This window comes from Octodon degus, unplaced genomic scaffold, assembly GCF_000260255.1.
Source record: "Octodon degus isolate 3935 unplaced genomic scaffold, OctDeg1.0 scaffold00083, whole genome shotgun sequence".
NCBI lineage: Eukaryota > Metazoa > Chordata > Mammalia > Rodentia > Octodontidae > Octodon > Octodon degus.
This window is the reverse complement of record NW_004524659.1, coordinates 9440324-9453099: the sequence shown is the minus strand read 5'-3', so window position 1 is coordinate 9453099 and position 12776 is coordinate 9440324. Positions and strand designations below refer to the sequence as shown.

The 12776-nt window shown below is 37.9% G+C and overlaps 1 protein-coding gene across 1 annotated transcript in view; it reads left to right on the top strand.

The window, feature by feature from the left end:
- LOC111818209 (zinc finger protein 850-like) overlaps nt 1–11997 on the top strand; it is a 144824-nt gene extending 132827 nt beyond the window's left edge. Inside the window, exons 13-15 of the mRNA XM_023721455.1 lie at nt 5233–5359; nt 5691–5786; nt 10640–11997. Of these exons, the coding sequence (XP_023577223.1) occupies nt 5233–5359; nt 5691–5786; nt 10640–11997 (1581 nt within the window). The remainder of the gene's footprint in view (nt 1–5232; nt 5360–5690; nt 5787–10639) is intronic.
- The last annotated feature ends 779 nt before the right edge of the window (nt 11998–12776 follow it).

The following is a 12776-nucleotide window of genomic DNA, read 5'->3' as shown; positions in this document are numbered from 1 at the left end:
AGGAAGAATGTATGCAATGTGTTAATTATTGAAACTGTCCTACCAATTTGGTTTGAAACTGTCTCATTGCTATTTGTTTCTCAATAAAATTATGGGAAAAAAATAAATAAAGTGCCTGCTTAGGCAAACTTATGCAAGCGCAGTGACTGTGGTTCAATCCCCAGCACCACATGTCATGCCAGCCCCACTCCCAGGGCAGGCTGAGTGGGCCACAAAAAAAAAAAAAAAAAACATGTGAATTGATAAAGGAAATGTGGTATATATACACAATAGAGAACTACTCTGCCTTAAAGGATAAACTTTTGAGTCATTTGTAGAAAATTGATAAACCTTGAGGCCATAATGTTAAGTGAAATAAATCAGATATGCAAATTTAAATGGGAAGAGGATTAAGAGATGGAGGGAGTAGGAATAAAAGTGAAAGGAGATGAAAAAAAAATTGAGATGTGTTACATACATAGACCAACTCACCATCGGGAATTAATCATTACCTACTGCAAATATGTATTAATAAAAAAATTTTAAAGGAACAGCATTGGAAAGTGACAGTGAAGTGACCCTGCAGAGGACTCATGACCTTTGTCTTGTTCTCAGTAAGTCCTGAGCCTGAAGTATTCGAAGAATGACAGGATTGGTATCTACCGGCAGTTAGTAAATAAGTAAAATAAGGAGGAAGAGTGCTTGATATAGTTCATTTCATGAGATTTAAACCTAAGTGTCTTAGGGAGCGGAAAAAGAGGGAAAATTGCCATGGTTACAAAGTGTAAGGAGCAGAGAGGTCACCTGCTTCACCTCTAGGTGCTGGGATAAAAGTAATGTGGCAAATAGGACGTTTACTACATGCAAGGCATCGGGAAGAAGCAGTCTTCTTAGCTGGAAACCATGTTTCTGTAAGGGCACATGGTGAAGGGAACTGTTGCTTTACTTCAGATTTGTCTGATTAGTTATAAATGGATTTTGAAACCAAATACCCTGCAGGAATGGTTCCAGAACTCCCACCAACACCAAAATACAAGTATGTGCAAGTCCCTTATATAAAATGGTATGGCATTTCTGCGTAACCTGCACATGTCCTCCTGTATACTTTAAGCCATCTATTACTTACAATACTTAATTCAAGCTGAATGTTATGTAACAACTGTAATCCTGTATTGTTTAGGGAATAATGACAAGAAAAAATGTCTGCACATACAGAAGAGAAACAATTTTCTGCAAATGTTTTGATCATAGTTGGTTGAATCAGCAAATGCAGAAGCTGCAAATATGGAGGACTGACTACATTTGTTTTTACAGTTCTGGGCATTGAACCTAGGACCTTCACACTGAATCACATCCCCAACCCTTATTTCTTTTCTTTTCTTTGTTTGTTGTTGGTTTGTTATGAGATAGGGTCTCTGTGTAGCCCAGGTTGGCCTTGAACTCTCAGTGATCCTCCTGCCTCAGTCCTAAGTGTTGGGTGTCTTGGATTCTTTTCTCTCTGCTGGGACAAAATACCTGATGCCCACAATTAAGGAAGGAAAGATTTATTTAGCTCATAATTTGTGGAGGTTTCAGTCCATAATCAGCTGACTCCAAGGCAGGGTAGTGTGGCAGATGAGCAACAACTCATGGCAGTGGAAGATAGCAAAAGCAACACAAGGGCCGGGGAGATGGTTCAGTGGAATAAGCACTTCTCTGGCAAGTGCAAGGGACTGAGTTCAATCCCCGGTTCCGCAAAAGAAAAAAAAAAAAAGCAACACAAGCACAAAAGGAGGAGCAAGAGAGCCAGGCTTGTATTGTTTCAGTCAGCCAAAGGAAAAGACTAGAAGACTGGATTGAAAGACCTACAGAGGACTCACTAGCTTTGTTTTGCTCTGAGTGAGTCCTAAACCAAAGAAACTTCTCACATTTATTGAGGGCTAAAAGCAGGCTAAGGAATGTGCATAATTAACTTTTGTGAAAACAAACTACTATCTGTTTTGCCTGCTGGCTTTTATCAGACTCACACAAGACTTACTCAGTCATGTCCCAGGTGCAGGAGCAAAGTACAGGCAGGGCTGCTCCAAAGATGCACTGTTAACTGCAGTTTGCTGTGACTGTGATGCCGGCTTTCTAGCCTCACAGATGACAGTGTTTGTCTCCTGTGTTAGGCCCTGTTCTTTTGTTCCTTGGTCTTTCAGGACAACTAGCTTTTGGCTTATATCACTACACAGGCTCTTTCCATCTCTTATGTTGTATTCAGCTTACCTGCCCTCGGGTGGGGGTAGCATAGACACCCATAATCCCAACATTGGACCATGAATCAATCACAGACTCTAGAAACCCACCCCCCCCCCATGACTACATGCAGTTTTGGGGGTACATCTAGAAACAAACCATAACTCTGGATTTCAGGTATGCTTCACTATGCCTGGATCTTTCTTTTTTTTTAGTTTGAGAGAGGATCTTGCTAAGTCAGTAAATTGCCCAGGTTGGGGTCAAATTTGATCCTTCTGCCTCAGTCCTCAATTACAGTGCTGCAATTACAGGAGTGCACTACCACTCCTGGCTAGAGCCTGACTATCGTTTTTAGTAAGGGTCAAATATTTTGAGAGGAGAATATCAGTTCATTACAATGACATTATTTATTTTGTTGATTGTATACATTAACTTCAAAGAATCAGTGAAAAAATGTTTTCACAGTTTGCCATATATATTTATTTATTATATGTATTTATATAAGTCAAGGAACACTTTTAATGAAGCATACATACCATAACAACCAACCAAATTGTTAGAAGGAACAGAAAGAGAGTAATTCATATATTGCTTCATAAAATTAAGAAAATGTTAGCGGGGCTGGTGAGATAGCTCAGCAGATTAAAGCCCCTGCTTAGGCAGGCTCAGAGACCAGGGTTTGATCCCCAGCGTTCTGTGCCAGCCCCACCCCTAGGGTACACTAGGGGTGGTGAATGAGACTAGAGATGGTGAATGAGACTGGGTGTGGTGGGGTACGCCTGTAATCGCAGCACTTGGGAGGCAGAAAACAAGAGGATCACTATGAGTCCAATCTGTGTAGTAAGACCCTGTAGACCCTGTACTGAATACTTAAAAAAAAAAGAAAGAAAATGTCACTGAATGTTGTAAAACTTTTGAAGACTTGTTTCCATGGATACAGTTCTTTCTTTTCTTGTTTATTTGTTGTTGGTTTTCTTTTTGTGTTTTGTTTGGCTGATTGATTGATGTTTGGTATCAAACTCAGGGCTTTTGTACTTAGCTATATCTCTAACCATTTTTATGTTTTAAATTTTGAGATAGGTTTGCTCTAAGTTTCCCAGGATAGCCCCCAAGAGTGTTTGGATTGCAGGCATGTGATTGATAGTTTTTTCATGGCAACAAAATTGGGACTAGAGTGTACCTCAGTGTTGAAAAGCTTACCAAAGGACTGGGGAGATAGCTCAGTAGAATAAGTGCTTGCCTGGCAAGTGCAATGTCCTGAGTTCAATTCCCGGTACCTTGAGAGAAAAAAAAAAAAAAAGCTTATCAAAGTTATACAAGGCCCTGTGTTTTTACCCCAACACTGTCCCCCCCCCCCCCCCGACAACTTATGTCAAATGTAAAAATTTTAAAAAGTTAAAGAAACAGAAGTACTAAGTTGTAGCTCAGCAGTGCAGTGCCAGCTTAGCAAGTATAAGAGCCTGAGTTCAATTCCTGGTACCAAGAAAGAAAAAATCCCCTTTAAAAATGTCGTATCTTTTTATTTCCTTCATAGGTTCACATCTCTTACTTTTGTAAGTAATAATAATAATAATAATAATAATAATAAATTCAGTTAAAAATACAGGAACACATCAGCAAGTGGTCATGTGATAGAAACCTGTAATCCTACTGAATCACAACATAACTCTAAGTTTTTAATAACTTTGCTCATCCCCTGTAGTAGGCAGAAGTAAAAGCATGAGTAGAATGCCTGCTTCTTTACACACAGATTTAAGAGCTGTGCATTAGCACTTAAACTTGAACAGAATTGATGGTTTGTTCTGTTTGGTCCAACACAATTTTCAGAGCTATATCAGTATTTTCTGGTGTCATATTTAAATCTTCTTTGTCTTCGTTACTTTCTTGTCACTCGGACAAAATACCCAACACCAGCAATTTAAAGGAGAAGGGTTTATTTCAATCCATATTTGGCTGGCTCTAAGGCAGGACAGTGTGGCAGAGGGCCACAGCAGAAAAAAAGTTGCTCACTTCCTGGCTAATAGAAAGCTGAGAGAGAGAAGGGATGACCTGCAGGGGGACATATAATCCCTTCCAGGCCTCGGCCCCAGTGACCTGCCTCTTCCAACTGGATCCTACCTCCTAGCAGCAAGCTAGCTATAAATCCCCCTAATCCAATCACCTTCCAAAATCCTTGCCTGTGAGCACAGGAGGTTCTTGCAGGGAACATCTAGAAGTAAACCATGCAACCTTTGTAGTTTCATGAAATTTTCAGGGTTGTTTTGTTTGAAACAGGGTCTCCTGTCTGGTCCAGGCTGGCCTCAAACTCACTATCTTCCTGCCTTAATCTCTTGAGTACTGGGATTATAGGCATGTTTAACCATGCCTGGCTAGCTTCCTGAAATTTTCAAACCATTCATTAATTTCCTCAAATTATTTAGGGCTTTTTGTTGTTGTTTGTTTGTTTTGGTATCAGAAATTGAACTCAGGGCCTCACACTTGGCCAAGCAAGTACTTTTGCCACTGAACTTTATCCCCAGCCATGTATTTACTTAGTGAATATTTGGTACTCCATGTATACTAGATACTGTTCCATAATTAGGGATATGGTAATGACTAAAGCAAAAACATTTTGCCTTAATGGAGCTCCCTTTTAATGGGGGAGGGTGAACAAAATATATGCCATGGAGAAAAAAAGTAAGGTTAAGAGAATAATAATTGTGATACGAATTGTGATAAGGCATGGGTGTGCATGCCTGTAATCCCAGAACTTGAGAGTCTAAGTTAGGATGATTCCTGGAGGAGTTTAAGGCCAGCCCAGACAACATAGAGATTTCAATTCTGGCCAAGACCTGTCTCAAAAAAAAAAAAAATGTGATAGGAACATTGCTTTTATATTCACAGTGATCTGAGAAGTACAAGGTACTGAGAGGGAACATTGTTGGCATATTTAAGGATGTAATACCAGAGAAACATCAGTATGCCTGGGATAGAGTAAATGAGGTAAATAGAGTAAAAGAGGAAGTTATTTCATTTATTTTATTTGTTCCCTTTCAGGAGTTAGTGACCTTCAGAGATGTGGCTGTGGACTTCTCCCAAGAGGAATGGGACTGTCTGGATTCTTCTCAAAGGCATTTGTATAGTAATGTGATGTTGGAGAATTACAGGATCTTGGTATCCCTGGGTAAGAATTTCTTCCCCTTGCAAAATTAAGACTTCTACTCCTAAGGAGCACTTTGCTACCATTATGAATTTTGGGGTAGCCTTTGCAAAGCTTGGCTCTGTATCTGATGTTTGTCCCAAACAAATGCTTTAGTATTTATGGAGTTGGTCATGCTTATGTCTATTATTGAACTATGCCTAAAGCTTTATTTTCCGTGTCCTTCTACAACATGTGTTTTTTATATTTTCTTTGACTTACTCTAAGCTACCTCTTTCTTGCTGATAAAAGATTTGAATGAGCTCTGGGATATCCACAGCATAACCAAATTCTATTTTTTTTTTAATGTATGTAGGTCTTTGCTTTTCTAAACCAAGTGTGATACTGTTGTTGGAACAAGGAAGAGAGCCATGGAAGGTAAAGAGAGAGCTGACAAATGGCTTGAGCTCAGGTGAGTGAAGAAACAGGGAGACAAAAATCTTTGCAGGTTAGCACTCAACTTGACTCCAACATATCACTTCTTCATTCCTATTTGTAATATGTTCTCAAACACTCTAGGGCTACACAGAAATATGGGGTCTTGACTGGGGAGATAGTTTAATGGAATAAATGCTTCCCTGGCAAGCACAGGGTCCTTAATTCAATCCCCAGTACCAAAAAAAAAAAAAGAAAAGAAAAAGAAATATGGAGCCTTCTAGGATATTCTCCCATATTTGTTATTCTTAATTGTCTCTTCTCTTATACTTTGCTTATCCTTTCTACTAACTTGTCCCAACCCGCGGATTAGTCAACGAGGACCCTAGAGGGGGAGTGGGGATGAGAAGGGACAGGAGACACAAGGAATGGAGACAAGACAGGATTCTGATCAAGTCTCATTTATTCAGGGGAGGTGCTGGGTATATATAGGGGATGTAGGAATGAGGAATTTTTGGCTCTTGACGTCAGCAGGTATCTAGGCAACAGAGGAAGGTCCCACCCCCGGAGCATAGCAGGAGACTTAAGGCAAATAGGCGGGGTAAGAGGGAATAGAAGCTTAACTCAGCAGAAGAATAAAAACTTAAGAGTATGGCTGACACTATTATAAAATAGATGCCAGTCACAGGTTTCCCACACTAACTTACTTGTCTGTTCTCGGAGTCCTGTTCTCTCTGTGTTTCACAGTCCTTCTCTGGTCTTTAAAAAACTTTTTCCTGATTTAAAAAATTTTTGAACCATACAAGCTATAAATGAAGTACCAAGTTCAAATCCTGCCCAACACATACATGCAGTAAAACTAGGAAAGTCCTCTCCATGCTTTTGTTTTGTCATCTCTAAAATGAAGTAATATTTTTTTTTTGTTTTTTTACAGTTCAATGTATTTTAATAGCAAACTTACAGGAACAGTACAGAAAGACAGACAAAATTAAAAACATGTACTAACATGTAAGACAACTCAGTTAGAAAAGAATGGTGACTGGATGGAATCCGCTGTATGATAAAAATGCTACAAATGCCATTTAGTTGCTGTCAATAAGAATTTTATTTGTTTTTAAAAAAATCCAAGTGCTGGCGTTTTCCAGAAAAATATAACAGATTTTTATTTATAATTTTTATAAAGTTGCAATACTGAAACTTGTTCACTGAAATATTTTTGACTTGCATTAATGCTTCACATGCTGCATGAAGATAAAAATTCACACACAAATAAAAATGGAAAAACTCCCAATACCTGATTTCTGTCCCCTATTTTCTACTTGCAGTCATGTACTTAGATACCTTTTGACCCCACAGGAAAAAAACAAAAACCAAAAACCAAAAAACCTAACATTCAAAATTACCAATAACAGGAAGAAGAGGAAAAAAAATATTTTGAGAATGAAATGTTTCCCAACATAGTGGACTCTTAAGCACATTCTCCACGTATGCGACATGCTAGCTGGATATCTTTTGGCATAATTGTTACACATTTGGCGTGGACGGCACACAAGTTGGTATCTTCAAACAGGCCAACCTGATAGGCCTCACTTGCCTCCTGCAAAGCTCTGATAGCTGCCTTCTGGAAACGCAGATCTGTCTTGAAGTCCTGAGCAATTTCTTAAACCAGACGCTGGAAAGGAAGTTTGCAAATCAGAAGAATCAGAAGTTCAGTGGAAAAGAGTAGGGTTTTTTGTTTGTTTGGTGTTTTTGGGAAACCAGGAATTGAACTCAGGCCCTTGCACTTGCCAGGCAAACACTTATTCTACTGAGCCATCTCCCTGGCCCCTTGAAGTAATACTTTTGCAGTACATGAGCAGTTCTATCTTATAGTAAGAACTAGTATGAATAGTTGTTAACCACTATTTGTTGTTGTAGTAGTAGTGATACAGGGAAGTGAAACTCCTGACCTGACCTGGATGAGTTCATGTTCTCTAAAACCGAAGAATGAATTTTAGGAACAGAGATTGAGAGTAGAATATTTATTGGGAAAGAAAGCTTCTGTCTCAGAGAGGACAGAAGGGAGGCCCAAGCGGGTTGCCCAGGAAACTGACTCAGGTTATTTTTATAGGGTAAAACCATGCGGGGCTAAGATGGAGAATATGGGACTTGCTTAGGTGGATGTGAGATGGGACAAAACTATAGTCAATCAGTGGAATTACAAGCACCATTGCTCCAGTAAAGTTGATTAAGCCCAGGACCAAATGGGGAAGTGAGTCATGGAGTAAGCAGGCATGAATATGGGACAGGGTCTCTTCCTGTTGGGGGTTGGGTTAGTGACTCATTTGGGCTTTTTCAAGGTGATTGATACATACCTATTTAGAATATCAATCCCGGGTGCTAATCTTTAGGGAGGTTAGCATTTGTTTGGCCTTTAGGTCTCTAGGTCTGGCTCACAGCAGGAGGATCCATCCCTTTCACAGTTGTAAGGTATCTTCATCTTCTGTGTTATCTCCTTCCAGGACCTGGCCCTGTCTGACTGCCTATAATATTTCTATCTAATCTGGCTACCTGTAACAGTAGTAGTAGTAGTAGTCCTTCTTTTTCTCTGAAGGGTCAGTTCATTCATTCTTTTATCCCTTTAATCAACATCAACATTACTGAATTTGCATTTTACATAGGATACTTTCAACACTACTCTCCTACTCACTCTTCCCTCCAAGGTGCTAGGATGTTATGAATATATATATCTATATATATTCATATATAGATATATATAGATATATATAGATAGATAGATATCTTATATATAAGCACTTGCCTGGCAAGCACAAGGTCCTGAGTTGGATTCCCATTACCCCCCAAAAAGTAAAAAATTAGTTCTTCCTTTTGCCTTCATGTTTCTTGTATCAATAGGGAAATCCTTCTTATACCACAAACCTAAACACTTATATTCTTCTCCCCTAAGTTTTCTAGTTGTCCTTAAGAAACTATATATAATAGATATATAGATATATATATAGACATATAATTAATAGACTAGTAGCATAGATATAATATAGCTGTAAAATGGCAATGTGAAGAGGATGCTGACATAAAGAATACATAGAGAAAAAGTGAAAAGTAGAAGAGTCTGAGAAACTGGTAAGATGATGATCTTTAACAAAATACTGTAACAACTAGAAAACTTAGGGGAGAAGAATATAAGTGTTTAGGTTTGTGGTATGAGAAGGATTTCCCTATTGATACAAGAAACATGAAGGCAAAAGGAAGAACTAATTTTTTACTTTTTGGGGGGTAATGGGAATCCAACTCAGGACCTTGTGCTTGCCAGGCAAGTGCTTACACTGCTGAGCTAGATCTCTGACCCAGGAAGAATTAATTTGCTATCATTGTAAACATGTCTGACAACCCTACTTCCTAGACATACCTCCACTGCTTCTACCTAATCTTTTCTGTTCTTGTGTAATTATTTAAGAAAAAGTTTGGTATACAAAGGTATATGCGATTAGCTTTTATTCATTATTAGACAACATGCATAAATACACATTAGTATTTATTTTTTTTCACATTAGCTTTTATATGTACTTCAAAAAATAAAAGTCTATGTAACTACTTATGTCAACTCTCACTGGGATTACTATAATAATTTGTCTCTTTTTCCCCTTGCTTCCTACCTTGCAGTATTTCTTAAGGACAACAACCATTTATCATTTTTACACTCAAAACATTTTAATTGTGCTCCACCCTTTTACAGAATAAAACCCCAAATTCTTTAGAAGGCATATAAAATTTAAATAAGTGGATTATCCTTTACCTCCTAACTTCATCCTCTATTACTCATTCCTTTTTAACCACATTTGCCTTCTTACTATTCTGAAACATATTAAACAGTCTTCTACTTTTGAGACATTTTAAACCAGCTGTTTCTTTTACACCTAACACTTTTTTTCCTAAAAATCTGGGTGACTAACTTCTTCACTTCCTTCAAATTTTTGGTCAAATGTTACCTTATTAACGAGTTTTGCCTTTAACTTCACTAGCACTCCAGATCTCCCTTACCATGGTTTTCTTTTTCCTCAGCACTTACCATTTTTTAATATACAGTAAAATTTATACTTGTTTTCTGTCTAAGCAAATAAGGTCCATAAAGCTAAGGTTATTTTTTATGGTTTTAAAAGCATCTAGAACAGTATATGGTACCTGGTAAATATTTTATTAATCAATAGTCTTAAATGATGCAGCTATAAGAACAGATTTTTTTCAATGACTGTATTATTATATGTCTAAAATTATAATGGGGGGGCCAGCCAAATAGCTCTGCAGATTAAAGCTCCTGCAAGCAGGCACAGGGGCTGGGGGTTTGATCCCCAGGCCTGCTGTGCCAGCCCTATCTCCAGGCATGCTGAGATGGCAGTTGAGACTGGGCATGGTAGTGCACACCTGTAATCCCAGCTTTTGGGAGGCTGTAAACAGGTGGATCACTATGAGTCCAATCTAGTAATGAGACCCTAAATACCCTGTAGACCCTTCCCTAAAATATAAATACATAAAATAGCATTATAATGGGGCCCAACCATATCTATAATACTTTCTAGGCCTGAGATTTTCCTTCTTGATTATAATCATTCATCCTGGGGCCAGGGAGATGTATCAGTAGAATAAGCCCTTGCCTGGCAAGCACAAGGGCCTGAGTTCAATTCCCAGTTCCGCCAAAAGAAAAGAAAGAAAAAATCATTCATCCTAAAGTTTCTACATGATATATTTTTAGTTTTTCTTTTTTGCATACTATAAAAGCCAGTGTACTTCTGAGTTTAATTTCCTATTAAATTCATATGGTTAAATATACTTTTCTAAATGTATTTTCTGGTATACAACAGAGGATAATTTTCTCTTTTTATTACTTTTCAGGTTGGAAATCTGTGTGTGATACTGAAGAATTAACACCAAAGCAGGAACTTTATGAAGAACAGTCATCCCAGAAGATGATAGAAAAATTTACAAGCTATGACCTTAAGTACTCCAGTTTGAGAGAAGACTGGAAATATGAGGACAATTTTGAGAGGCAACCAGGAAATCAGAATGCATGTTTTAAGGAAGAAACAATCCTTTATACAGAAGACTTTGTTGGAGAAACAGGCCAAGAATATGATAAATCTTGGAAAAATTTCTACCAGAACACACTCCTTCATGTACAACAGATAATCCCCAAAGAGGAGAAAGTATTTAAACATGGCACACATAAGAAGAGCTTTAAAGCAAATTTAATGACTATTAAGCCCAAAAATGTATATGCAGAGAAAAAACTTTTGAAATGTAATGATTGTGAGAAAGTGTTCAGCCAGAGTTCATCCCTTACTCTTCATCAAAGAATTCATACTGGAGAGAAACCCTATAAATGTGTAGAATGTGGAAAAGCCTTCAGCCAGAGATCAAACCTTGTTCAACATCACAGGATTCATACTGGAGAAAAACCTTATGAATGTAAGGAATGCAGGAAAGCTTTTAGTCAGAATGCACATCTAATTCAGCATCTGAGAGTTCATACTGGAGAAAAACCTTATGAATGTAAAGTATGTAGGAAAGCCTTCAGCCAGTTTGCCTACCTTGCTCAACATCAGAGAGTTCATACTGGAGAGAAACCCTATGAATGTATTGAGTGTGGGAAAGCATTTAGCAATAGGTCATCCATTGCTCAACACCAGCGAGTACATACTGGAGAAAAACCTTATGAATGTAATGTTTGTGGGAAAGCATTTAGCCTTCGTGCATACCTTACTGTACATCACAGAATACATACTGGAGAGAGACCCTATGAATGTAAAGAATGTGGGAAGGCCTTCAGCCAGAATTCACATCTTGCTCAACATCAGAGAATACATACTGGAGAAAAACCTTATAAATGCCAGGAATGTAGGAAGGCCTTCAGCCAGATTGCCTATCTTGCTCAACATCAAAGAGTCCATACTGGAGAGAAACCTTATGAATGTATAAAATGTGGGAAGGCTTTTAGCAATGACTCATCCCTTACTCAGCATCAGAGAGTCCATACTGGAGAAAAACCTTATGAATGCAATGTTTGTGGGAAGGCTTTTAGTTACTGTGGATCCCTTGCCCAACATCAGAGAATTCACACAGGAGAGAGACCGTATGAATGCAAAGAATGCAAGAAAACCTTCAGGCAACATGCACATCTTGCTCATCATCAGAGAATTCATATTGGGGAATCATTCTCACCACCCAATCCAGCCAACCACCAAGTCCTGTAAATCCTATCTCCCAGATATTCCTGGAATGTATATACTTTGACACTATTTAATGTTGTCACCATAGAGCTAAGATTCATCTCACCAACATCACAATTACAGCTTCCTAACATGTTCTTTTCACTTTTCTTTTACCATTAAATCTATCCTATAATGCAAACATCTTTATAAAGTTAAAAAAAAACATATTACTATGTCCAGTTAAAATTGATTTTGCTTGCTGTTGTTCATGGATTTGTATCTACAACCTGTAAAATTCTCTTTGAGGCACTCTATTATTTAGTTTTACATACCATTTAGTCCTATTTTATTTCAGTCTCCTCTAGACACCAGGAACCTCCCAGGACTAAGACCTTAGATTCTGGAAATTCGTAACTCTACCATTGCTATGACATCATGTAACTGAACAACTTCTCTAAACCTCAGGGTTTTAATTCTTAAAATAGGGATAATAAAATATGTTGTAGAAATGTGACTAATAAATGAAATAGTGTCTGTTGTAAATTGATGCATATTCCATGAGAAAATCGCATGTACTTTATATAGTATGTCAATGAGAGCAGATATTCAATAAATAGTATTAGCTTACAGATACTGAGTACCACTTACACACCAGGCATGGTACTACATACTCAGCATTAATTTGCTTCTTATAACTCAAACAAGATGTCTTAGTGGACAAAGTAGATTATTTTTGGGAAATACTGGATCAGAATTGGGAAAATCCAAAACTTAATATAAGTGAGAGTCTATACTTGAGTGAATAATCATAGACACAAATA